The sequence below is a fragment of the Dipodomys spectabilis genome, unplaced genomic scaffold (genome assembly GCF_019054845.1).
Source record: "Dipodomys spectabilis isolate Male_0828 unplaced genomic scaffold, ASM1905484v1 ptg000125l, whole genome shotgun sequence".
NCBI lineage: Eukaryota > Metazoa > Chordata > Mammalia > Rodentia > Heteromyidae > Dipodomys > Dipodomys spectabilis.
In genome coordinates this window covers 10,995,306-11,020,341 of record NW_024870802.1, presented here as the reverse complement: position 1 = coordinate 11,020,341, position 25,036 = coordinate 10,995,306, and the positions used below count along the sequence as shown (strand labels likewise).

Here is a 25,036-nt window from a genome sequence, read left to right as displayed (position 1 = left end):
GAAGTGGTGCTGTAGGTCAAGTGGTAGAGCGCTAGCCTTGAGCTGAAGAGCTGAGGGACAGTGTCCAGGCCCAGAATTCAAGCCCCACAATCAACCAAAAAAAAAAAGGAAAAAAAAAGAAATCAAATGACAGTGTCTGTCCTAGGCTCCTTGTACTCAAGGAGACAAAATATTCATAATCATAGGCACAAAGATGGGTGTGAGCTTTTCATTGCCTAAGATAACTTGGGCAATTTATTTAGGGTAATAAAAATAATATTGTATTATTATGTAATAATACTGTCTTTTCAGCAGGACTGCTGAATGAATCTAGGAGAAAGGATGGTCTGCCATTTCCTGGCACAAGGTCTACCAGGTGATGTTGAGCAGGCAGTATTAATCATGGGCTCTGCTTCTTTGGAGGGCCCAAGTGTCATTACTGGGATGTAGTTCTGGCAGGATATCTGTGGTAATGAATAACACAGACCTGATACTGATCTTCATAGACCTTCAGCTCTTACCTTTGGGGAGGAGAGTCTGATAGAACCTCAGAGCCTTAAGTGCCTGCCTTTTTACTTGTGGAATCATTTCTTTTTGTTGTTGCTGGTTTTTGTCAGTCGTGGGGCTTGAACTCGGCCTGGGCGCTCTCTCTGCACTCTTCAGCTCAAGGCTAGCACTCTACCACTGAGCCACAGCGCCACTTCTGGCTTTTTCTGTTTATGTGATGCTGAGGAATCAAACCCAGGGCCTCATGCATGCAAGGCACTCTATCACTGAAATACCTTCCCAACCCTAGAATCATCTCTGTTAGGTTTTTAAAAAGAGGTAGCCGAGTAAGAACAGCACCACGCACGTTGTATTCAGGTAAGGAGTAGGTTTATTCATCGTTCTGGCTGGCACCAGGCCATCTTGGTCCTCCACGTAGTGGGGAAAGGCCTGGGAAAGAGAGCTGGGAGAGCTGGGAAAGAGAGAGAGCTGGGAAAGAGAGAGAAAAGAGCTAGAAAAGAGAGCATCTGGGAAAGAGGTGGGAAAGAGATTGGAAAGAGAAGAGAGCTGGGAAAGAGAAGAGAAGGAAAGAGCTAGAAAAGAGCAGAGAGAGAGAGCGTCTGGGCCTGGGCTAGGCTTTATCCTGGGCTAGGCCTTATCTAGGGTATGGGCAGAGAAAGGTGTGGCCACATCAAATTCAGATGTGACCTCAGCAGATGCAGATGTGACCTCTTCCAGGTGTCCCAGTTGCCTAGGTAACGCAGGTACTGGGTGGAGACTTTGCTGAGAGGAGGGTGGTGTCTGCTAGCCATCCAGGAGCGGATCTTACAAAGACCTAACTGGAAGAAGGAGTCCAGCGTCTTGGAAATGTGATTGGCCCTCATTTAAGGTTAAGCCAGTTGCCTATTCACTAGTGAGAATTTAGATTTGTAGCAGCTTCCCAGAAAGTGTGGTTTATTCCCAGCCTTTGGCAGCATGTCTACAGAAACTGGGGACCCTCAAAGATCCTTTTTTTTTTCCTTCCCTATTTCAGTTTAGTGAGGTCCCAGAGTCCCTGGTCCTTGGCCTTGCTTCTTGAAGGCCAGCAATGAGGATGCATTTGTGTTTTTCTTTTTTTTTTTTGTCGGTCGTGGGGCTTGAACTCTGGGCCTGGGCGCTGTCCCTCAGCTCTTCAGCTCAAGGCAAGCGCTCTACCACTTGAGCCACAGCGCCACTTCCGGTTTTCTGGTGGTTTATTGGAGATAAGAGTCTCACGGTCTCTCCTGCCTGGGCTGGCTTTGAACCGCGATCCTCAGGTCTCAGCCTCCTAAGTAGCTAGGATTACAGGCGTGAGCCACCAGCGCCCGGCTGCATTTGTGTTTTTCTAGATCTGACCTTCATTGGTTACTGGGGCCACTTGGAGCTCTCCCTCTAACTCCCAATTTGCCTGGCTCTGACTTCAGGATGTACAGTGTAAGGTCAGGACTGTGGAGGGAAGGAACTGCTGAAAAACAGGGAGTACAGCTTGGCTGGTTGTGCTTTCTGCATTTGATAGATTTGACTCCTAACCACTTCTGAAAGCTTGGTTGGTAGAGGGAAAAACATGTAGTGAAAACTAACCCCCTTTCCTTCCCCTTCTAGCTTTTCCAATGTATCAAGTTGCATACACCCTGAATCCCCGCCCTCCTGGAGCCAGTCTGACAATTTTTCATTCTTGTAACCAGGGGTTTTGCATAGAGAAGAGGCCCAGAAGGAAGGCAGTAACCGAGCTCAGGGAATAAGATTTGCAGGAACCTTGCCAATGTGGATCTGTTAGTCTTGTGTCAGTTCTTTGGCCAGGGACAATTTGCACAGCATCTCATGCAGTCAGTTCCCTGCTCAGAACCGTCCACTGGCTTCCAGTCTCACTTGAGTGAAAGCAATAGGTCATGACAATCTCAAAGGTCCTATGCACTTTACTTGTGTTTACCTCATCTCCTATTGCTTTCTTTTCTTGCTCTGCTCACCATACTCTGGTTCCCTTGCTGTGTCAGGCAATCTTGTGCCTCAGGGCCCTTGCACTTGTCTTCCCTGCCCTTGGAAGTCTCTACCAGCAGACAGGCCACACTTGACTCCCTCAACTCCTAGGTCTTTCTTCAAATACCTCCTTATCAATCCTTATTGACAATCCTCTTCTTTATAATGAGAATCCTATCTCCCCTCCATAAAATAACATCTCCATTTTCCTTTCTAATTCTTCTTTAAAGCACTTAGTTATTACCATCTAGCTTATTTTATTTACTTATTTGGCTTACTCCCCACTCCACCATCTAGCTTATTTTATTTACTTATTTGGCTTACTCCCCACTCCCAGCTTGTGAACATGTTTTATGTGTTGATATTTTTTCTTTTTCTTTTTTTTTGGTTGGTCGTGGGGCGTGAACTCTGGGCCTGGGCGCTATCCTCAGATCTTAGCTTCCTGAGGTAGTTAGTATTACAGGTTTGAGCCACCGGCGCTTGGCTTGATGTTTTTTCTTAATGTACCAAATATTGCTGAATAGAGAGTAAGTTGCAGGCAGCTCTAGCCCTGAGTTCAAGCGTCAGTACCACATTAAAAAAAGTAAGAAACAAAAAGAGACAAAGTGAGTGAGAGAGAGCGAGAGAGACAGAGACAGAGGCGGGTAGAACTAAGAGGAGGAGAAGGAGGAGGAGGAGGGAAGGGGAGGACAGTGGAGCAAAATGACGTTGCAGAGTTTGAAAGCAGTAGTGGTACATTCCTGTAATCCCAACACTCAGGAGGCCTGAAGAGGGCTGGGAGGTAGCTCAGTGGTAGAGCGCTTGCCTTGCATGCCTGAGGCCCTAGGTTTGATTCCTCAGCACCACATAAGCAAAAAGAAAAAAGCCAGAAGTAGTGCTGTGGCTCAAGTGGTAGAGCGCTAGCCTTGAGCTGAAGAGCTGAGGGACAGTGCCCAGGCCCAGAGTTCAGGCCCCACGACCGGACCCCCCCCCCCCAAAAAAAAAAAAAAAAAAAAAAGAGGCCGGCTTTTTTTTTCTTTTTCAGCTCAAGGCTAGTGCTCTACCACTTGAGCCACAGCGCCACTTCCAGCTTTTTTCTTTTTGCTTATGTGGTGCTGAGAAATCGAACCCAGGGCCTCATGCATGCAAAGCAAGCGCTCTACCACTGAGCCACCTTCCCAGCCCTGACAGGAAGATTGTAAGTATGAAGTCATTCTGGGCTACATTGTGAGATATTGTCTCAAAGGAAAACAGCCAGGATAATAGGCTTATACCTATTATCATAGCTACTCAGGAGGCTGAGCTCTCCCCAAAAAACAACAGCAAAAAGTTGGGTTGGATGTGTGACTCATTTGGTAGAGTGCCCACTGAATACACAAGCTGAGTGAGTGTTAGGTCCTGGGTTCAAACCCTAGTACTTACCAAGAAATATGACTTTCAACAAATAATTTGATGAGGATAGTAAAGGAATGGGATGAAGGTGAGGGAGCAGGAGTGGAATTTTAGGAAGCTTTTCCAGTGGCAGAGGACCCCAGTCTAGTGTGGAACAGGAGAGCTGAATGTTGCTTCTATTTATCTGAAAAGGAAACCAGTAAAAGTGACCCAAAGGTAATACCATTTAGATATTTGCATCTGACCTTGATAGTGACTAAGAGGAAGCTCATTGCTTTTTAATACTGTTTTATCTTGTTTGTTACTTAATGTTGATACCTGATTATCTCTTTGGGAAACCATGGAAATGTTCCTACCATTTAGTATGGATCAACTTTAACTGGATGTGCCCTTGAACAGAACACACAAAAAGTACTTGCCCTTGGGGAACCCAGATGCTATAAAGATTTGCTTTTTCCTATTACAGGTGTCTTGATCTTCTGGGGGAGGTGATTTATTTGAGTCCTAAAGGACTGTGTGTGTGTGGACAAAGGCCCCTGGGCAGATCTTTTGGTTCCCGTGCCAGCCGGAAGCCCTAGAGCTGCACACCTGAGCACAGGAAGCACCTTAACTTCCCAACTGGGCCAATCTGGGCCACTATTAGTCCAGCTTGTCTTTTTACTTTTTACAATACTGTAAAGATACTGCTTTAAGACACAAGTGATAAGTGAGAGCTACCAAGGTTTCTATCATGCTTGATTGACTTGGGAGGTGCTTGGGAGGACAGGAAAGAAATTACAGCAGATCTCCAGTAGGGAACATTGACTGAGCCTCACCACCCTGCAAGAGAGAGTCTGCTGCTCTTTGTGTAAGCATTTCTTTTTTTTTTTTTTTTTTGGGTCCAGTCGTGGGGCCTGAACTCTGGGCCTGGGCGCTGTCCCTCAGCTCTTCAGCTCAAGGCTAGCACTCTTCCACTTGAGCCACAGCACCACTTCTGGCTTTTTTCTTATGTGGTGCTGAGGAATCGAACCCAGGGCCTCGAGCATGCAAGGCAAGTGCTCTACCACTGAGCCACCTTCCCAGCCCCTGTGTAAGCATTTCTTAGATCCAGTGTCTTGGTCTGGGAAGTTCTTTGCTCACTATAAGCCCAAGATAGAGTTAAGCCACCAAAGTCTTAGGAGCTAGGAGGCTTTGTTTGGCTAGATTCTCAGCTGAATCTGTCCCAGAAGCTACTGTTTTTAAAACTTGAGGAATGCTGTGGGAATGTGTTCCTTAGCTGTGGGAATGTGGTCTTTGGCTCTTGGCAAGGGGTCTCAGAAAAGGGCTACTTGAGTGAGGCAAATGTATTCCATGAATCTGGTTGGACAGGCTGTAACAGAAAGCAAGCATGTGAAACTCAGTTAAACTGCAGCCTTATCACACTCCCATTTCCCTGTGTGAGTGTAGTCCCTCGATTCCTTCCTGTCTACTTGCCTTCTGTCTTCTTGCCTGCCTGCCTGCCTGCCTTGCCTGCCTGCCTGCCTGCCTGCCTTCTTGCCTGCCTTCCTTCTTGCCTGCCTGCCTGCCTGCCTTCCTGCCTTCTTGCCTTCTTGCCTTCCTGCCTTCCTTTCTTTCCTCCTTCCCTCCTTCTCTCCTTTTCTCCCTTTTTTTTGGGGGGGGGGATGCTGGGTTGAACTTGGACCTTATTTAAAAATTCACTCTACCATTGAGTTACACCCCCCAGCCCTAGGCTGATGTATTTTTTATTCAGTACTAGGATTTAAATTCAGGTCTTCATGCTTGCTAGGCAAATGTTCTACTGCTCAAATCATGCCCCCAGCCCTTTTGCTCTTTTTGAGATAGGGTCTTGTCTTTGTCCAGAATGGCCTGTATGGAAATCCTATTTATACTTCCCACCATAGCTGGGGTGACAGGTGCACACCACTGCTTTCAGCTATTAAGATGACCAGGCTGTCCCTGAGCTATGATCCTGATCTTCATTTCCTGAGTAGCTGGATTACAACTTTACTATTCAGCATGGTGCTTATGTTGTAATCAAACCATTTTTTCCTGAATGGCTAATGAAATATAATTGTGAATTATTCAAAACAAAAAGATTGTCTTTAGAATGGTGTATTTAGTAATTGTTGAATTCTACTGTCCTGAAGTCACTCAAAGAATAGTGCTCCTAGAGTCTCAGGCTGGGTTGGAAGGCTTTGTGAGAGATTTAAGACCAGGAAATTGGGTAAAGTTTGGAGATTCAGGCACTTTTGAAGGACTGGGCCCATGAAGCTCTAGAGTCTAGGAGTTAGTAAGCGTCTGGGAGTAAGGGAAGCTGTGTCATATGCAGATGTTTCCAAGGGGTGATGTTCACTTCTAGTGAACATGAAGAAGAGAAGATAGGTGCATGGGGGATCCTGTGTGAACTGGCTAGCTCCTGTCAGGGACTGTGCTGGCTCAAGGAGAGGTCCTACACAAGTTGTGCAGATGAGGAAACAGATATTCGGAGTTATTTTGACATTATCTTGGCTTAGCTTCTGCAATTGTACCTACTTCACTAGGCTCTTCTCTAGTATTGAGTCCTAGTATGGTATAATTTTATGTGATTTTTAATTTCTTCTGAGTCTACTCCTGGGACCTTCCAGTGTCCAGGGAGGTCTAGAATAAGACTTTGACATGTATGTTCCTCACTGCCCAGCTTCTCTGTCTCTACCAGCAGGCTTACTACTCTGGCTCAGCCCTTCAGTCTTTTATGTTTTTGAGATGAGGTTTCACTGTATTGCATAGGCTGGTCTTAGATACTTGGCTCAAACAGTTTTCTTGCCTCAGCCTCCTGAGTAGCTGGGACTATAATTGTACAGCATAGTACCCAGCTATTCAAATATTTTCAGTTGTACTTTTCTTTCATACTTTTTCTTTTACCCATTTGTTCGTGGTAAAATACATATTGTCCCCATTTTTAGGCATACAGTTCACTGGAATTAAGCGTATTCATATTGGTGTGCAGCTATCACTACCTTCTATTTTTGGAACTTTTTTTTATCTTCGTGTTAAAAAAAACAATTTCCTGTTCTCTACTGAAAAACCTCTTTTCTATTCCTGTCTCTATGGATTTGTTTATTGTATGTACCTCAGATACTTGGAGTCATATTGTGTTTGTTGTTGTTTTGTGTCTGGCTTATTTCACTTGGCACAGTGTCTTCAAAGTCATCCTCATTATATGTGTCAGTGTCTTCTTTTTTTTCATGACAGACAGGTAATATGCCCAAGTTGTAACAAGGTTTGAGGGAGGTGCATACCACACAAGCGTGTGAGAACCCAATCATCAGGCTTATGAACCAGAAAAGAATCAGTTGTTAAGCATCAATACATTTTTTTGTTTTTGTTTTTGGTGCTGGTCTAGGGCTTGAACTTAGGGCCTGGGCACTATCCCTGAGCTTTTTTGCTCAAGGCTAACACTCTACTACTTGAGCCATAGCTCCACTTCTGGCTATTTTGATGCTTAATTGGGGATAAGAGTCTCACAGAGTTTCCTGCCCTGGCTGGCTTCAACTTGTGATCCTCAGATCTCAGCCTCCTGAGCAGCTAGGATTACTGGCTTGAGCCATTGGCACCTGACTGTATTAACACATTTTTGTCACTAATCTGTCAATAGGCTCTTGGATTCCCCCCTGCTCCCTTATTTTTTAGATGGTGCTGGTACATGGACTTATGCTCTTGCTCTGCTTTTTTGCTCAAGGCTGGCTCTTAACCATATGAGCCACATCTCCAGTGTAGCATTTTGCTGATTAATTTGAAGGAATTTTCTGCCGAAGCTTCAAACCCAAATCCTCTAGGTTTCAGCAACCTGAGTAGGTAGGATGCTAGGCTTAGGAGTTTTTTCTAATTTCTCCAGTGACTTACTGGTTTTTGTTCCCACCAGGACATGATAATTCCTCTTTCCTTACAACTTTACCAATAGAATGTCATCTCATACTTGTTTTTGTCCACCTGATAGGTGAGGATGGTGGCTCACAGTTTTGTTCTTTTTTTTTCACAGTTGTTTTAACTTGCTCTAATGTACATTTTCCTTCTGATAAGTAAGGTCAAACATCTTGTCATGGGCTTAGGAGACATACAGAGTTATGCTTAACAGGGATAAGTTCTGAGAAATGTCTCCAGGCTGTTTTGTTGTATGAACATCATATGGTGCTCATACGCAAGCCTACATAGTATGGCCATGTGGAACAGCCTGTTGCTCCTAACTTGCCAGCCTGTACAGCATGTTACTGGAATTGGGCAGGGGGTGGGGAGTTGGGATGGGGTGGGGAGTGGGGGGAAGCGAGCAAGAGACAGAGAGACAGGGAGAGACCAAAAGAGAGAGAATACCATTAAGGGAAATGATGGGCCTGAGCTTGGCTTGCTTGGCTAGTGCTAAGCCTCAATCCCTGCTTTTTACTGTTTCTTGGTTGTTATTTTTTGTTGTTGTTTTTGTTGGTTGGTTGGTGAGTGGGTGAAGGGAGCAAATTGTCAGGAAATACAGCTTCTCAGACTTTTCTGCCTGGGCTTGCTTTGAGCTACCATCCTCTGGATCTCAGTCTCCTGAGTAGCTAGGATTACAGGTATGAGCCACCAGCTCCTGGCTCTGTTTATTTTTTGATGAACTGCCAAACAATTTTCTGAAGCAGCTTTGCCATTTTACACACACACACACACACACACACACGTAATTGATGAATTGATGTGTGGGCATTCCTTATTTTCTTGTCAGTTATAGGCTTGAATTAATGGATGTGTGGACATTTCTTATTTTCTTGTCAGTTATAGACTTGAATTAAGGGCCTGGGTGCTGTCCCTGAGCTTTCTTGCTCAAGGCTAGCACTCTACCACTTTGAGCCACAGCTACACTTCTGGTTTTCTGGTGGTTAATTGAAGAGAAGAATCTTGCTAGCCCAGCGCCTGTGGCTCACACCTGTAATCCTAGCTACTCAGGAGGTTGAGATCTGAGGATCGAAGTTCAAAGCCAGCCTGGGCAGGCAAGGCTGTGACTCTTATCTCCAATTAACCTCCAGAAAACGGGAAGTGGTGCTGTGGCTCAAGTAGTACAGTGCTCACCTTAAGCTAAAAAGCTCAGGGACAGCAGCCAGGCTTAGAGTTCAAGTCCCATAACAGACAAAAAAAAAAAAAAAGGTTCATGGACTTTCCTACCCAGGCTGGCTTTGAACCTTGATCCTTAGATCTCAGCCTTCTGAGTAGCTAGGTCAATTCCTTTTATTCTCATCCCTACCAACACTAGTTTTTCCCTGTCTTGTTTTAGCTATCCTAAAGGGTTTAGAGTGTTATCTAACTGAGGTGGTGTTTTTTGTTTTGTTTTTCGTGTGTGTGTGTGTGTGTGTGTGTGTGTGTGTGTGTGTGTGTGTGTGTGTGTGTGTGTGTGTGTGTGTGTGTGTGTCCGTCCGTCCGTCCGTCCGTCTGTCCGTCCTGGGTCTTGAATTCAGGGCCTGGATGCTGTCCCTAAACTTTGAGCCACAGCTCTACTTCTGGCTTTCTTGGTGTTTAATTGGAGATAAGAGTCTCAGGACTTTCCTATCTGGGTTAACTTCAAACTGTGATTCTCAGAACTCACCCTCTTGAGTGGCAAGGATTATTGGAATGAGCACAGGTACCTGGTCGTCTCAGTGAGGTTTTGATTTGCATTTCTCCCATGACTAGTGATATTAGGAATGGGATGCCAGCTTCCAGATTGGCCCCCCAGCATGTTTCCTCTAGAAAGTCTTTGCGCTGGGGCTGAGAATATGGCTTAGTGGTAGAGTACTTGCCTAGAATGCGTGAAGCTCTGGGTTCAATTCCTCAGTACCACATAAACAGAAAAAGCTGGAAGTGGCTCAAGTGGTGGAGTGCTGCAAAAGAAGCTCAGGGACAGTGCCCAGGCCCTGAGTTCAAGCCCTAGGACTAGCAAAAAGGAAAAGAAAAAAGGGAAAAAGAAGGTCTTTGCACAGTACCAGTTAACCTTCTGGCTGACTTATCTGCCATTTTGACCCACTAGTAACTATTGATACTCCTTCATTTCACGATGGAAGAGAGGCTTTTAGCAGGTCCTGGTGACGAGGCTTCAAGGGCACATGTTTTTGTCAGTAGGTGTGATGTTGCTAAGGCTGACATAGCCATGGCTTTGGCTCTCCGGACTGCTAGGACCATGCCAGCATGTTGCTGGCCATCTCAAGAAGCAGGATCAGGATTTCTTGAGCTGGAAACAGTTCTGAGCTCATCTCATCCATCCTTCTGCAGCAACATAAGAGTCCTTACTCCTGTTCTGCCAGATGGGGAGAATCTTTAACTTATTCCTTTAGAAATTCCTATACAGAGAAATTCTACTGGCCCATTTTCCACCAGTCAATATTAGATCCTTTTATGTTTGTTAGGAAAAAATTTCTCTCTTGACTAAGATCCCGCCTTCTGTAGTACATGTTTCCACTCAGAAAATGGGGAGACAGCTGCTTCTTCGAAGGGGCTTAATTCTCTGTTCAGATAAAAACACTTTGGCAGAAGAGGCCCTCACGGAGGAAGTCCAGACCAAGCCATTCCCCTGCAGGAGGCTGTATGACCTTGTCACTTGGCTATTGCTTGGACAGCTTGCTTTGAAAAAGAGGCCTTCTGACAGGCCCCGGCTGTGTGTTTATCCTGAGGCTGGACCATTCCAAACTCATGTTTCAGAGTGTAGAGGTTTTGTCCAGCTAGCCTAGTGGGTGGTAATCAAACACAGGTGGAGACCATCTGGCCAGCCTCTCCCTCCCCCACAGCCAAGTGAGGGCTGGCTTGCCTACCACAGAGCTGGCCCTGAAAGTACCCTGCATGGAGACAGATGGTGTACACATGCATGTGTGTGAATGCACGCCAGTGCTCATGTATGCACGTGGCCCTTCTTACTGAGGTGGTGCCATGTGAGTATGAATGGTTCAGTGACTTCTCTCTTCATCTCTGGGTTCTCCCCATTAGCAGCCGAGGATGCACATGTCTCTTTTAGTCTCTTAAGTTTTTGTGGTTAGAAATCATGTATTTCCTTTGGCTCAAGATGAAAGTTCTGGAATAATGGTCTAATAGCTTTACAAAGCTGCCTCTAATTGGTAGCTGCTTGAAATCTTCCCTTTGCCCTAGTGACCCATCTTGTTTTGCAGAGTTCAGAGTTAGATTCAGTTTTTTGCTTTTTTGGTTTTTGTTTGTTTGTTTGTTTTTGCTTTTTGCTGGTACTAGAGTTTGTGCTCAGTACTCAATCTTGTTAATCAGGTACTCTATTATTTGAGCCATGCCTCCAGCCACTTTTTTTTGTTTAGTTACTTTTCCGATAGGCTCTCACCATTTATGCCTGGGCAGGCCTAGACCAGAATCCTGTTTATGCTTCCACAGAGCTGAGTAGATAGGCTTCAATCACCATCTTCAGCTTTTATTGGTTGAGATGAGGTCTTTTTGCCTACTTTTGGCCCTCTAGGATTACAGATGTGAGCCACTGTGCCTGGTAGTCATCTTGAGTTATCCCAGATTCTTACACCCTTTCCAGACTTTCAGCCCATAGGAAGCAGCTTTAGAAGCCTTTGTTTGCAAAGCTATTCCCTCAGCCTCTCTGTACTGAATTGACCCTAAAAGGATAATGCAGCAAAGAAATGAAATAACTTAGGTGGTATCACTTTTTTTTCTTTTAGCCTTATCTCCAGATTTTTTTTTTATTGTGAAAATACTGTACAGAGGGGTTACAATTACATGGACAAGATAACAGAAATTTATGTGTGTACCCTTCAAATGTGCTTCCCACATTGCTAGATAACTGGAAAAAACTGCAAACCACACGTACTTCCTTAATGGGCTTGGGCTTGACCGTGATGATTTCTAAGGGTTCCTTTTCAGTCTGCAAGAGATTGGACTTAGCTTTTCTGAGATTATGTTCTTTTGTATGTGCTGGGTTTACCTAGGCACAAAAGCAAAGAGTTGGATTAATGTCAGCTTCTGAGTCTTCTTATCTAGTCTTCTGACCTGTCCCTGTGGCGGATGGTAGTGGTACTAATGATGAGAGATTCCACAGGAATTCCAGGGTAGGGCATCGACTGCATCATCATCCCTTCAGAATCCTCCCCTTGTATCACTTGTTCTGGGAGCTTGACTAGCAAGGAAGTGTTGGCTGTCATCTTCACTTATGGTTTGTATTTGTATGCTAGGGAGTTTACATGTGTATAATCATTGTGGCTCATGTTTGTACAAGATATAATTACTGAAAATTATATCATGAACCTGTTTTAACTTTTAACCCTTCTCATGCTGGCAAGCTTTTTGGAGTTTGGTAACACTTCTCTGGATGTCTCCCTCCCATGAGGAGACTTAGTTCTTTACTGCCTAAGGCCTGCTCTCTAATGGCAGGCTCTTTCAGGGACTTCCCTAAGACTCAGGATTCTTTTGATCTTTTCCTATCACTAGGAGGAGCTATAGCCACAGAAGGCATATCCTCCCTGTTGTGGTTCACCAGAAATGGGAAGGGAGGCAAACTGCTTCTTCAGGATCCAGTGACTAATGATGCTTTTGTTGATTGGTACACATGTCTCAGGAGAATATGGGCCCACTCAGTGTTTGGAATCTTCCTGGGGACCTGTCTTAGACATTGATCTTGGAGGCCAGGATTGTACTGTGGTAGGCTAGAGTGAGAGAAGTGTCTATCCTCATATCATATGGCCTTAGTAGTTAACAGGACATGTATCCTTAGCAAATTAAGTAGGTTCTTGTTAACAGCTTGAAGGAGTAAGGAGCATTAACAAGGAAGATTTTCAATAATGTTACCTTAATCATACAGAAAAGAATGTTCTAGATAATCAAAATCTGGAACTTAAAGGTTCTTTTGTTTGTTTGTTTTTGTTGGTCATGGGGCTTGAACTCTGGGCCTGGACACTGTCCCTGAGGTCTTCAGGGCTCTACCAGTTGAGCCACAGTGCCACTTCCAGTTTTTCTGGTAGTTAATTGGAGATAAGAGTCTCACGGACTTTCCTACCCAGGCTGGCTTTGAACTGCTATCCTCAGATCTCAGCCTCCTGAGTAGCTAGGATTACAGGCGTGAGCCACCAGTGCCTGGCTGGAACTAAAAGTTTAAAGTGCCAATGGGAGAATTTGATTGGCTAGACTAAGGTCATGAACATGAACCTGCAGCTGGCAGCAAGCTAAGGGGAAAAAATAGCAATACAGGTTTTTGAGGTTCTTCTTACCCCTAGGGCTAGTACTCTGGGAAATAGCTCTTAATAGATGGTTTGCATGCTGAGCCACTACACAAAGTGGAAACTTAGACTTCTAAAAGAATGCTTTTCTTAATTTAGTTTAACTGAAAACATTCACTTTTTGTTCCCTTCAGGTTTACAGGAACAGATGGGCCTAGTGGTTTTGGGTTTGAGTTGACATTTCGTCTGAAGAGAGAAACTGGAGAGTCTGCACCACCAACGTGGCCAGCAGAGCTGATGCAGGGCCTAGCCCGATATGTGTTCCAGTCAGGTAAGTCCATGGTCCGGCTGGTTGTGCCAGTCCTGTTGCTGTAAGCCTGACTGGCTTTGGGAACTTGCATATATATTTTGATGTCTATAGAGTCCTTTCCTGGCTGGAAAGCTACTTGGGCGTTGGCAGAGAAAGATATACATTTACTGTGCCTTCTTGCCACTGTCCTAACACCTGAACCTTTGTTGTAGTCTGTCATAATTAACCTATTCCCTGTTCTAGCTAACCTGGCAGATTCTAAGACCATGAGCACACATGCTAATCTTGCTTCAGGGTTGATTAACAGCAGAGGGTGAGGTCCAGGGAGAGAAAGAATTCCTGGAAACCTGCTCCCTAACTGGCATGCTAGAATCACATGCCCTCCAGGGATCTGCCCTTTGCTCCTGATGCCCCCTTGAGGCTGCTGATACAGATCTCAAATTTGTACCTTGAGCCTTGATCTCGCTCTTGGCTCAGCTTCCCTGAAAGATTGAGAAAAATTGAGTATGTTTCATAGAGACTTCATATTATTTGAATGTATCTGTGTTGTAATAAGTTACTCAGGAGCACTTCCCACATGACCTTTTTTTTTTTTTTTTTTTTTTGGTCATGGGGCTTGAACTCTGGGCCCGGGCGCTGTCTCTGAGCTCTTCAGCTCAAGGCAAGCGCTCTACCACTTGAGCCACAGCACCACTTCTGGTTTTCTGATGGTTAACTGGAGGTAAGAGCCTCACGGCCTTTCCTGCTCTGGCTGGCTTTGAACTATGATCCTCAGCTCTCAGCCTCCTGAGTAGCTAGGATTATAGGTGTTGGCCACCGGTGACCGGCTAACCTCTGATTTGAGGGGGTGGGGGTTGGGAGGGGGGGTCGGTCGGTCGGTTGGTTGGTCGGTCGGTCATGGGGCCTGAACTCTGGTCCTAGGCGCTGTCCCTCAGCTCTTCAGCTCAAGGCAAGCACTCTACCACTTGAACCACAGTGCCACTTCCGGCTTTTTCTGCTTATGTAGTGCTGAGGAATGGAACCCAGGGCCTCATGCATGTAAGGCAAACACTGTACCACTAAGCTACCTTCCCAGCTCCTGACCTTTTGATTTTTATCTCCTTGGTTTGGTATGTAACCTTCAAATGAAGGCTTAAGACAGTTTTTTCCCAGTTCTTTTTGCTTGACTGTATGGAGCGGCATCTATGCTAGGGCCTGGGAAAGTGCCCCTCCTATAGCTGAAGCTTCTGGAGGCCCCATTGCAAGCACATGTTTCTTGCCCCAAAGAAGATCTCAGACTCAGAATTTTTCCTCTCTCTTTCTGTCTCTCTTTTTTGTTGTTCTCTCTTTCTGTCTCTCTCTCTCCATATTTTACTGCATAATGTGGGCCTTGCATACCATGTTCCTAAACTTGTTGCTACTAGCCCTATCTCTACTCTTAACTTTCTTTCTTGTTCTCCATCCTGCATATTACTGCCACATCAGGGGGCAGCACGGAAAGACGATTTAAAAATATAGCTCAGCTTTGGGGCTGGGAAGGTGGCTCAGTGGTAGAGCGCTTGCCTTGAATGCATGAGGCCCTGGGTTTGATTCCTCAGCACCACATAAGCAAAAAGAAAAAAACCAGAAGTGGTGCTGTGGCTCAAATGGTAGAGTGCTAGCCTTGAGCTGAAGAGCTGAGGGACAGCGCCCAGGCCCAGAGTTCAGGCCCCACGACTGGACCCAAAAAAAAAAAAAATTTAGCTCAACTTTGCCAGTTACTGCCTCCTGACCTTAGGCAGCATTTAAGTCCATTTGCTCATTTATAAAACAAGGATGATGAGAGTGACTATGCAGGAAGTTGTTGAGAGGACTGATTGATCCAGTTGGAGTAGTACCACCTAACTATATAAGTAATCTTATATTACCTGCCACTATTAATACTTTATATGGTTCAAGAAAGTATTTTGATGGGATTTTTTTTGTTTCCTTTCTTTCTTTTTTTTTTTTTAAGATTTTATTGATAGTGACAATAAAGACTATTTAATAGCAAAACCTTCTTAGGAAGTGCCTTGCATGTTTCTGGGTCAGTTGCCTGCTTCAGGTGACATGGTTACCATTGGTGCCATTATCTTGCTCTGATTAAAAAAAAACTAGTAATAGTAGTGCAAATAAAATTACTTGTTTTGTATATTATATTATACAACCCAAACTAAATTTAGTTTAAATGTGGCTTCTTTCCCTTCCTTCCTTCTTTCCTTCCTTCCTTTCTTTTTTTTTTTTTGTCCGGTCGTGGGGCCTGAACTCTGGGCCTGGGCGCTGTCCCTCTGCTCTTCAGTTCAAGACTACCACTCTACCACTTGAGCCACAGCGCCACTTCCGGCTTTTTTCTTTTTGCTTATGTGGTGCTGAGGAATCAAACCCAGGGCCTCATGCATGCAAGACAAGTACTCTACCACAGAGCCATCTTCCCAGTCCTCTTTCTTTCTTTCTTTCTTTCTTTCTTTCTTTCTTTCTTTCTTTCTTTCTTTCTTTCTTTCTTTCTTTCTTTCTTTCTTCTTCTTTCTTCTTTCTTTCTTTCCTTTCTTTCTTTCTTTCTTTCCTTTCTTTCTTTCTTTCTTTCTCTCTTTCTTTCTTCTTTCTTTCTTTCTTTCTTTCTTTCTCTCTTTCTTTCTTTCTCTCTTTCTTTCTTTCTCTCTTTCTTTCTTTCTTTCTCTCTTTCTTTCTTTCTTTCTCTCTTTCTTTCTTTCTTTCTCTTTCTTTCTCTCTTTCTTTCTTTCTCTCTCTCTTTCTTTCTCTCTCTCTTTCTTTCTTTCTTTCTTTCTTTCTTTCTCTCTCTTTCTTTCTTCCTTTCTTTTCTTTCTTTCTTTCTTTCTTTCTTTCTTTCTTTCGTCAGTCATGGGGCCTAAACTCTGGGCCTGGGTGCTGTCCTTCAGCTCTTGAGCTCAAGGCTAGCACTCTACCATTTGAGCCACTTTCCCAGCCCCTTCTTGAATGTATTTACTTGATTTATGTAGATGCCCCAGAAGTCTTAGGCAAATCAAATAATTTTCTAAATGCAAGAGAATTTGTGCAGTTTAGTGGTACCTTGTAGTAAATCTTTATTCATTTTTTTATTTTTTTGCCAGTCCTGGGGCGTGAACTTGGCCTGGGCACTGTCCCTGAGCTTCTTTTGCTCAAGGCTAGCACTCTACCACTTGAGGCACAGTGCCACTTCTGGCTTTTTCTGTTCATGTGGTACTGAGGAATTGAACTCAGGGCTTCATGCCTACTAGGCAAGCACTCTACCACTAAGCCATATTTCCAGCCCAGTAAATCTTTAATAAAATAAAAAAACTTTTTATAGTATGAATAACTTGATTTTTTTTTTTTTTTTCAGTCCTGGAGCTTGAACTTAGGGCCTGGGCACTGTCCCTAAGCTTCTTTTGCTCAAGGCTAGTACTTTACCTGTTGAGCCACAGTACCACTTCTGGCTTTTTCTGTTTATGTGGTACTGGGGAATTGAACCCAGGGCTTCATGCATGCTAGGCAAGCACTCTACCACTACGCCACATTCTCAGCCCAAATTCTTAATGTAAATATTTCAAAAGACTAGATTTAGGTTGATTGGATTTTTGCTGAATGTGTTCAGCTGATACTTGAAGACTATTTGCCTTGTTCCACTGTGCCTGGGCTACATATAATTGTAATGTTACCAAACATGTGTACTTGTGTTTGATGTGTACAGAGATATACGTACATGTGTAAATGGCATCATAATTCTGTCTGATGACCTTGTCTTGCTTGTGCTGTTCACTGTAAACTCAATGACTTTATGCAGAACTCTATGCAGTATAATCAAGTAAATATTGAGACCTGCTCTTCTGGATCTAAACAGCATGCACAGTTTTGCCATCTGGTCTTGGAAATAGCATCAGGGTAATGGCAAGCAAAGAGGAGCAGTGAGACTCCTTGTGTGGGTGGGAGGTAGTATTGCCCATAGCCAGCCATGGGTTGTGTGAGGCAGCCCCTGAAGCCTGTTGGGAAGAACGACTCAGATTGGTCCTATACCTTTGCCCTGGCCTCCCAAGGACAGCTACCTTCAGCAGATTTACTCAGAGGCTGCTGAGCTAGGGAGAAAAGGGGAGAAAGAAGAAGCATCCAGGGGTGGTAAAGGGGTAGCTTAGGGCTTATCATAGGAATTTTTCCTAGTTAGATAAAATGACAGAAACCTAACCCAAACTACCTTGAATAGTAGAGTAACTGGGACTTCTAAGGTTTCAGGCATGGCTTGACCTGTATGTTCAAACAGTGTCCACAGGGCCATGACTGTATTGGACTTGTACTGCAAACTGGCCTTCTTCCCTGAGATAGGGATGAACACCACCATTACTATTGTGAGATTTTCTGAGTTTGTAGCCCAGAAGGTAGAAAGCTTTTTTTCTCCCAGCACTTCTATATCAATCCTGAGGAAGACAGTAGTTCTATATGTGTCTTTTGACCATTTGTTGGTAGCAGTTGGTTCAGATGGAGCATCTGATTTACACTTGAGGTCCTTCCCCTCCTCAATTCCACCCACATGGAGTAATGGCCAAGGGAACTCTGGCAAAGAACAAGTGTGGCACTGAGTAGCAAGATCAGTTGTTCCACCTGCCTTTGTGCCATCACACTTAGACACTAACTGTTAATGAACCTGTAGATGGAATGGGTACCTTTCTGTCTTCTTGTGTCTTTGGGATGATTTTGACTATAAGCGGCAGAACACCTTGACTAGAGTAGTCTAACAATAAGAGTACTTACTGTACCCAACAAGTTGTCTAGAAGAGGGGCATTTCCAGGAATGGTTGTCATATGTTCAATGACTTTAGTCAAGGAGCTAGTTTTTTCTTAGGCTTTTCTCAGTACTTGGTTTGTCTTTTTAAACTAGTTCTCTTCTATTCCAAAGATGTCTTCCATGATTCCTGGCTCCAGAATCACATTTGACAACTGTAATAGGTTGTCTGTCTCTCTTTCTCTCCTTTTCATTAAAAAAAAAAAAAAAAAAAGTTTCTCTCTGTCCCTTCCCTCCCTTCCTCTCCCCCTAGGCAGGCTGCAAACTCTCGATCCTCCTATTTCAATCTTACTGGATTTACAATTGTGTATTACCACTCCTTTCCTTTTCTCCTTCCCCTTCTTTCCCTGACTTCCTTTTCCCTCTCCTCTCCTTCCTTCATTTTCCTTTCCCCCTTCTTTGTAGCTATTTTAAAGGTCATTCAGAATTTCATAGACTCTTCTTCACTTCCTACTGGCTAGAATTATATCAAGGAAAGAGAAATAACCATATTGGCTGGGAGTGATGCCGGCTTTCCAAAAATCATGACCAAGAAAAAGCGTAAGTATAAAATTGGGGTTTTGTTAATAAGGAGGATGAATTATTTCTTCCCCAAAAGCAGCCGGTGCTGGTGGCTCACACCTATAATCTTAGCTACTCAGGAGTTTGAGATCTGAGGATGGCAGTTGAAAGCCAACCCTGGCAGGAAAGTCAGTGAGACTCCTATTTCCAATAAAGCACCCAAAAAATGCTGGAAGTGGAGCTGTGGCTCAAGTGGCAGAACATTAGACCTGAGCAAAAAACTCAGGCCTGGAGTTCAAGCCCCAGGACTAGCACAAAATAAACAAAAAGAACAACCCAAATACGTATACTAGAAGTTGAGTTCTCATGTAGCAATATTAAGGTGTCTTTCATGTTATCTGGAAGTATAGTACATTATCTTGAGGAACTAAATTAATTCTTCTTTTCTTTTCCTTCCTTCCTTCCTTCCTTCCTTCCTTCCTTCCTTCCTTCCTTCCTTCCTTCCTTCCTTCCTTCCTTCCTTCCTTCCTTCCTTCCTTCCTTCTTTCCTTCCTTACTTCCTTTCTTTCCTCCTCATCCTCCTCCTCCTCCTCCTCCTCCTCTTTCTCCTTATCCTCATCGTCCTCGTCCTCCTCCTCCTCCTCCTCCTCCTCCTCCATCTTTTTTTTCTTTTGGTATTGGGTATAAACTGAGGACCTCACAATTGCTTAGCAAGTGAGCTGCCATTTCAACCATTTTGAGAGCAAGCTACTATAAAGTGAGGCCACCCATACCTTGGCCTCCTCTCATGACCAGTTCCCTTTTGGCTTCTCTACAAGATTGTGACAAAACCAGGGGCCTCACTGAGCGCTGGTGGCTCATGCCTATAATCCTAACTACTCAGGAGGCTGAGATCTGAGGATCATGGTTCAAAGCCAGCCTGGGCAGGAAAAGGATGTGAGACTCTTATCTCTAACCATTAGAAAATTGGAAGTGGAGCTGTGGCTGCAAGTGGTAGAATGTTAACCTTGAGCAGAAAGAACTCAAGGACAGCGCCCAATCCCTGAGTTCAGACCCTACAACCGACAAAACAAAAACAAAAAACAGGGATCTGGTCATCAAGTGGCAAAAACACTCCTATCTAAAAAAAAAAACCTCCCACCCTACCTAGGATGATAGGATGAGAGGAAACTCATGTATTGGTCAAGATCCTGGACCAGAAAAAAAATATCTTGTGGGAAGAGAATGTTCCAGTTATAGGGACAAGGTAGCTGTCATTTCACTTGTTCCCACAGATTTAGAATCACATCCAGCCTCTGGCATGAATCATGAAAAGGTTTTCTGCTAAACACATCAGTGACTTACAAGTAGACACTTCAGTGTCTGTCTTGCCTGCTTCAGGCACATTTTCTTTCTTTCTTTTTTTTGGTCCGGTCATGGGGCCTGAACTCTGGGCCTGGGTGCTGTCCCTCAGCTCTTCAGCTCAAGGCTAGCACTCTACCACTTGAGCCATAGTGCCACTTCTGGCTTTTTTCTTTTTTCTTATGTGGTGCTGAGGAATCGAACCCAGGGCCTCATGCATGCAAGGCAAGCACTCTACCGCTGAGCCACCTTCCCAGCCCCGTGCAGGCACATTTTCTTCTCTATTCCTTTTTAATGATCAGCTTATTCTTTCTTTTCAAGTTGCCAGTGATTGCTCTCCTGTCCCCCACCCTCTGGGTTTCATTAGCAAGAAACCATTCCCCAACTCAGCAGAGCTTGATTTCTGAGCTGTGCATTAGAATTCTATTGGAAGGGTATCTATTCAGTTCTGCCATTGATAGACCATAACCACAAATTTCAAGACAATTTCACTTGAGTTTTCAGGAGTGACATGGCCCCTTGACCTTGCAAATGAAACTGGAAACTCAAGTTTCTTTGCTCGCTTCTGTTTAATGGCAACCTCATGGCAATGTGCTAAGTTGTCTCAATTTGCCATTCAGGCCCAAACAGGGAGATGAGGTACCTGAGCTGCCAGAGCTGTGATTGAGCTGCGGTACTGATAAACTAGTACTACTTTAGGGGCTGGGAAGGTGGCTCAGTGGTAGAGCTCTTGCCTTGCATGCATGAGGCCCTGGGTTCGATTCCTCAGCACCACATAAGCAAAAAGAAAAAATCCGGAAGTGGCGCTGTGGCTCAAGTGCTAGAGCGCTAGCCTTGAGCTGATGAGCTGAGGGACAGCGCCTAGGCCCAGAGTTCAGGCCCCACGACCGGACCCAAAAAAAAAAAAAAAAAAACTAGTACTACTTTAGTGGCTTTTGAGCCTTTCTTTTCTTTCCTCTATTTATTAAAAAATATATAGTATTTTATTATAAAAACATCAAAACATATGACATGAAAAGTACAAATCCTTCATAATTCATTTCATTTGGCGTTCTGGTTCTACATTTTCTTACTTTCTCTCTTTCTCTCTTTCTTTCTCTCCTTCCTTCTTTCTTTCTTTCTTTCTTTCTTTCTTTCTTTCTTTCTTTCTTTCTTTCTTTCTTTCTTTCTTTCTTTCTTTCTTTCTTTCTTTCTTTCTTTCTTTCTTTCTTTCTTTCTTTCTTTCTTTCTTTCTTTCTTTCTTTGTCAGTTGTGGGGCTTGAACTCAGGGCTTGGGTGCTGCCCTGATCTTTTTTGCTCGAGGCTAGCACTACACTACTTTGAGCTACAGCTCCACTTCCAGTTTTTGTGTGGTTATTTGGAGATAAGAGTCTCACAGAGACTGGCTTTGACTATGATCCTCAAATCTCAGCCTCCTGACAACAACATTTTTTAAGTGTATAAGGAGTAGTTATAAAAATGAGTATTTTATTGTGATAATACTGTCATGATCATCCAACTGTACATGTTACAATTGTTTTCAATACAGAATAAAATGATTATTCTGTTTTCCGGAAGAATTAAGGCAATGGCCCATTTTATTTTATTTTATTTTTTGCCAGTCCTGGGGCTTGAACTCAGGGCTTGGGCTCTGTCCCTGAGCCTCTCTGTGCTCAAGGCTAGCACTCTACCACTTGAGCCACAGTGCCACTTCTGGCCTTTTCTGTTTATGTGGTACTGAGGAGTCAAACTCAGGGCTTCATGCATGCTAGGCAAGCACTCTACCACTAAGCCACATTCCCAGCGCCAATGGCCCATTTTAAATTGGAGGGTCAACAGGGGGTGGAAAGGACAGAACTGGAAGCAGGAGTGAGGAGAAGGCCTTTTTTTTTTTTTTTTTTTTAATTAGAGGGAACAGCATGTTTGGGCCTCTGGGGAAGGAAATTGCTTAAAGATTGTGGAACTAATGGGGTTCTTCAGTCAGTGGATGGAGCTGAAGGAGAGGCCAGCAGGAATGAGAAAATGCTGGGCCTTGAGGCAAGTCAGGATGGAGAGTCTGGATTTTATTTTAAGGGCAATGAAAAGCTACCAAAAAAAAAAAAAAAGCTTTTTAAAGAGAGAAGACATGACGAGTTTAGAGAATGAAAACTTTTTTTTTTTTTTTTAATTAAGATATCCTTGGATTTGAAGTATTTGAGATTCTCTGCCTACATTTTGCGAGTGGCTCTTCCCCAGAGCTTGCTGAGGCTGTGCAGTTCTGGAGCTCCGTGAGCTCCATCATCAGTTGTGAATTCTCAGCTCTGCTGTTTTTTGTTTTTTTTGTTTTTTTTTTTCTTCTTCCAGTACTAGGGTTTGAAATCAAAGCCTTAGGCTCTTGCTGGGCTTTTTCTATTTATAGCTGGTACTCTTGTATTTGGACCATGCCTCTACTTCCAGCTTTTTGCTGGCTAATTGAAGATAACAGCCTCATGGACTTGTCTGGCTGGGCTGGTTCCAAACCTTGATTCTCAGATCTCAGCCTTCTGCATCGCTCAGATTAAAAACATAATCTATTGGTGCTCAGCTTGGCATTCTTAATCCTTATAACTTGGAACTCAGGGAAATCCTGCCCAGAGCCTGCCACAATCCTACCCCTGGCTCTCAGCCCAAGTAGGATACCCCTTTTCTTGGTTGGTATAAGCCACCTGGCTATGTTCAAAGGGACCCCACAGGGTTCTCTTTTTAGCCCCAGACGTGGATTAGGCTCTGCTTTCTCCTGCCTTCCTGCAGGTGAGCCAAAGCCAGCAGAAAGACTGAGTGAGGAGGTAAAGACATTGCTGGGCTGCAGTTGAGCTTCTCATCTCCAGCTTCTTTGGCTTTTCTTTCGGAAGTCCCAAGTATATGTGGTTTTACTGGCTTTGCTTGAAGTAAAATTTTTGGGAAGGAGCTACTCCATCTTACCAAGGAGAGCTGTCGAGGTCTTTCATTTCCTGGCTTGGAAAAGCTGCCTGTTGCCCCAGTCAGCTAACCAAAGCCAAATGGAGCTGCCTGCTTATATTAACATCATTTTTCTTCCTGCTAGTCTTTGTGATTGCCCCGACCATTTTCTTTCCCTCTACTTGATTTATCCTCTTTTCTGGTTGCTGTGGATCTGTAAAATATTTCCCCTTTCATCTGTTAATCAGTAATACTGCTCAACTGTAAGGTGAAACAACCCTGCTATCTCTTCAGTTTTCCAGGATTTTAGATTTTGAAAGACTGGGTTCCATGGAAGAAAAACAGAACAGTCCCCCAGGTTGGGGCTTGTGCCCTAAAATGTAAGTCATTTAGCTCACATCTAAATCTTCAATATTTTTAGAGGGCACAAGGGTTTGAAGTCAGGGCCTTGCACTCCTTCAACTTTTTCCCTTATAGCTGCACTCTACCACTTGAACCACACCTCCAGGCTGGCACTTCATTGAGGTAGAGTCTCACAGACCTTTCTGCCTGAGCTGGCATCAAACTGAGATCTTCTAGGTCTTAGCCTCCTATGTAGCTAAGATTATAAACATGAGCTGGTGTTGGGGGAGAGGGGGGAGGATAGGAAGGGATGGGAAGGGGAAACAAAGGAGGGGGCAACAATGCTTGATAAGAAATGCACTCATTACCTTGCCCATGTAATTGTAACCCCTCTCTATGGTATTTTCACAATAAAAAAATAAACATGAGCTACTTGCATCTGGCTCGCCACCTGTTTCCATAAATAAAATTTCATTGGAGGGGCTGGGAAGGTGGCTCAGTGGTAGAGTGTTTGCCTTCCATGTATGAGGCCTTGAGTTCGATTCCTCAGCACCACATAAACAGAAAAAGCCCAAGTGGCGCTATGGCTCGAGTGGTAGAGCGGTATCCTTGAGCTGAAGAGCTGAGGGATAGCACTCAGGCCCAGAGTTCAGACCCAACTGACAACAACAACAACAAATTGCATAGGAACACAAACCATACCCATTATACATTGATTACTATGGCTTCTTGTACTACAATAGTAGAGCTGTGAGTGGTTATGAGAACTATAGGGAAAAAATTCTTGTGGGGCCAGGGTATAGCTCAGTAATAGAGCCCTTGTCTAGCTTTCACAAGGCCCTAGGTCCAATTCCCCAAACCCAAATCAATCCAACAAAGAATGTATGTGGCTGCTGAAGCCCTAAATATTTTATATCTGGCAATTTACTGTAAAGAAACTATTTTTTTCTTCTGAATAATGACCTCAGTGAAGAGGAAGCTACCTTTAAACCTCTCAGAGATTGCAGAGGCTAAGAATGGAGTCATTTTAGCTGGGTCTTGTGTCCAGCTAGTGCTAAAAGGCTCATCATCATGGAGAGGGAAGAAATTTCATCTGCTGAGCTGTTGCAGGATTTGGAGCGAATTTATTTGGCTTCCATGGGTCTGTATCTTACTTACAGACCTACATGTAATGTCATGAGCGTCAGTAGAGACTATTTGACACAGGCTTTGAGGTAGGATAAAGAAATAAAAATAGAAATTTGATCACACATCCTCAGACAAAAGTTTTGGCAATTTTGTCTCAAACGCTACCAATAATTATGTCTAAGAAATGGAATTAACCTGTAATCCTAGCTACTCAGGAGGCTGAGATCTGAGAATCGCGGTTCAAAGCCAGCCCGGGCAGGAGAGACCGTGAGACTCCTATCTCCAATAAACCACCAGAAAACCGGAAGTGGCGCTGTAGCTCAAGTGGTAGAGCGCTCGCCTTGAGCTGAAGAGCTGAGGGACAGCGCCCAGGCCCAGAGTTCAAGCCCCACGACCGACAAAAAAAAAAAAAAAAAGAAAGAAATGGAATTAATAGGAAAAGAGATATTCTTTTTTTTGTTTTTCAGGACAAAGGTTTGAGCACAGGGTCTCATGCTTCCTAGGCTAGTGCAGTACTGCTGAGCCAGCGTTGTTTTTCACTGTTTTTTTTTTTTTTTTCTGCTTATGTGGTGCTGAGGAATCAAACCCAGAGCCTCATGCATGCAAGGCAAGCACTCTACCACTGAGCCACCTTCCCAGCCCCTTCACTGGTTATTTTTAGAATAGGGTCTTACTTCCCATCCAGACATACACTTGAGCCATCCAACTACTTCAGACTTCCTGCTTGGATCACAGGCACATGCCACTTCATCTAACTTCTCTTCTGTGAAGATGGAATCTCATGGACTTTTCTGC

At 44.0% G+C, this 25,036-nt stretch overlaps 1 protein-coding gene and 1 non-coding gene across 3 annotated transcripts in view; one reads left to right on the top strand and one right to left on the bottom strand.

The window, feature by feature from the left end:
• Positions 1-25,036, top strand: part of Sufu (SUFU negative regulator of hedgehog signaling) — a 98,367-nt gene that overhangs the window by 18,098 nt on the left and 55,233 nt on the right. For both annotated transcript variants that reach the window (XM_042689656.1, XM_042689655.1), the window contains exon 3: positions 13,151-13,287. In XM_042689656.1, the coding sequence (XP_042545590.1) occupies positions 13,151-13,287 (137 nt within the window). The remainder of the gene's footprint in view (positions 1-13,150; positions 13,288-25,036) is intronic.
• Positions 7,036-7,139, bottom strand: LOC122116076. Its single transcript, XR_006148886.1, has one exon. It is a non-coding gene; the product is annotated as a small nucleolar RNA U13 (small nucleolar RNA).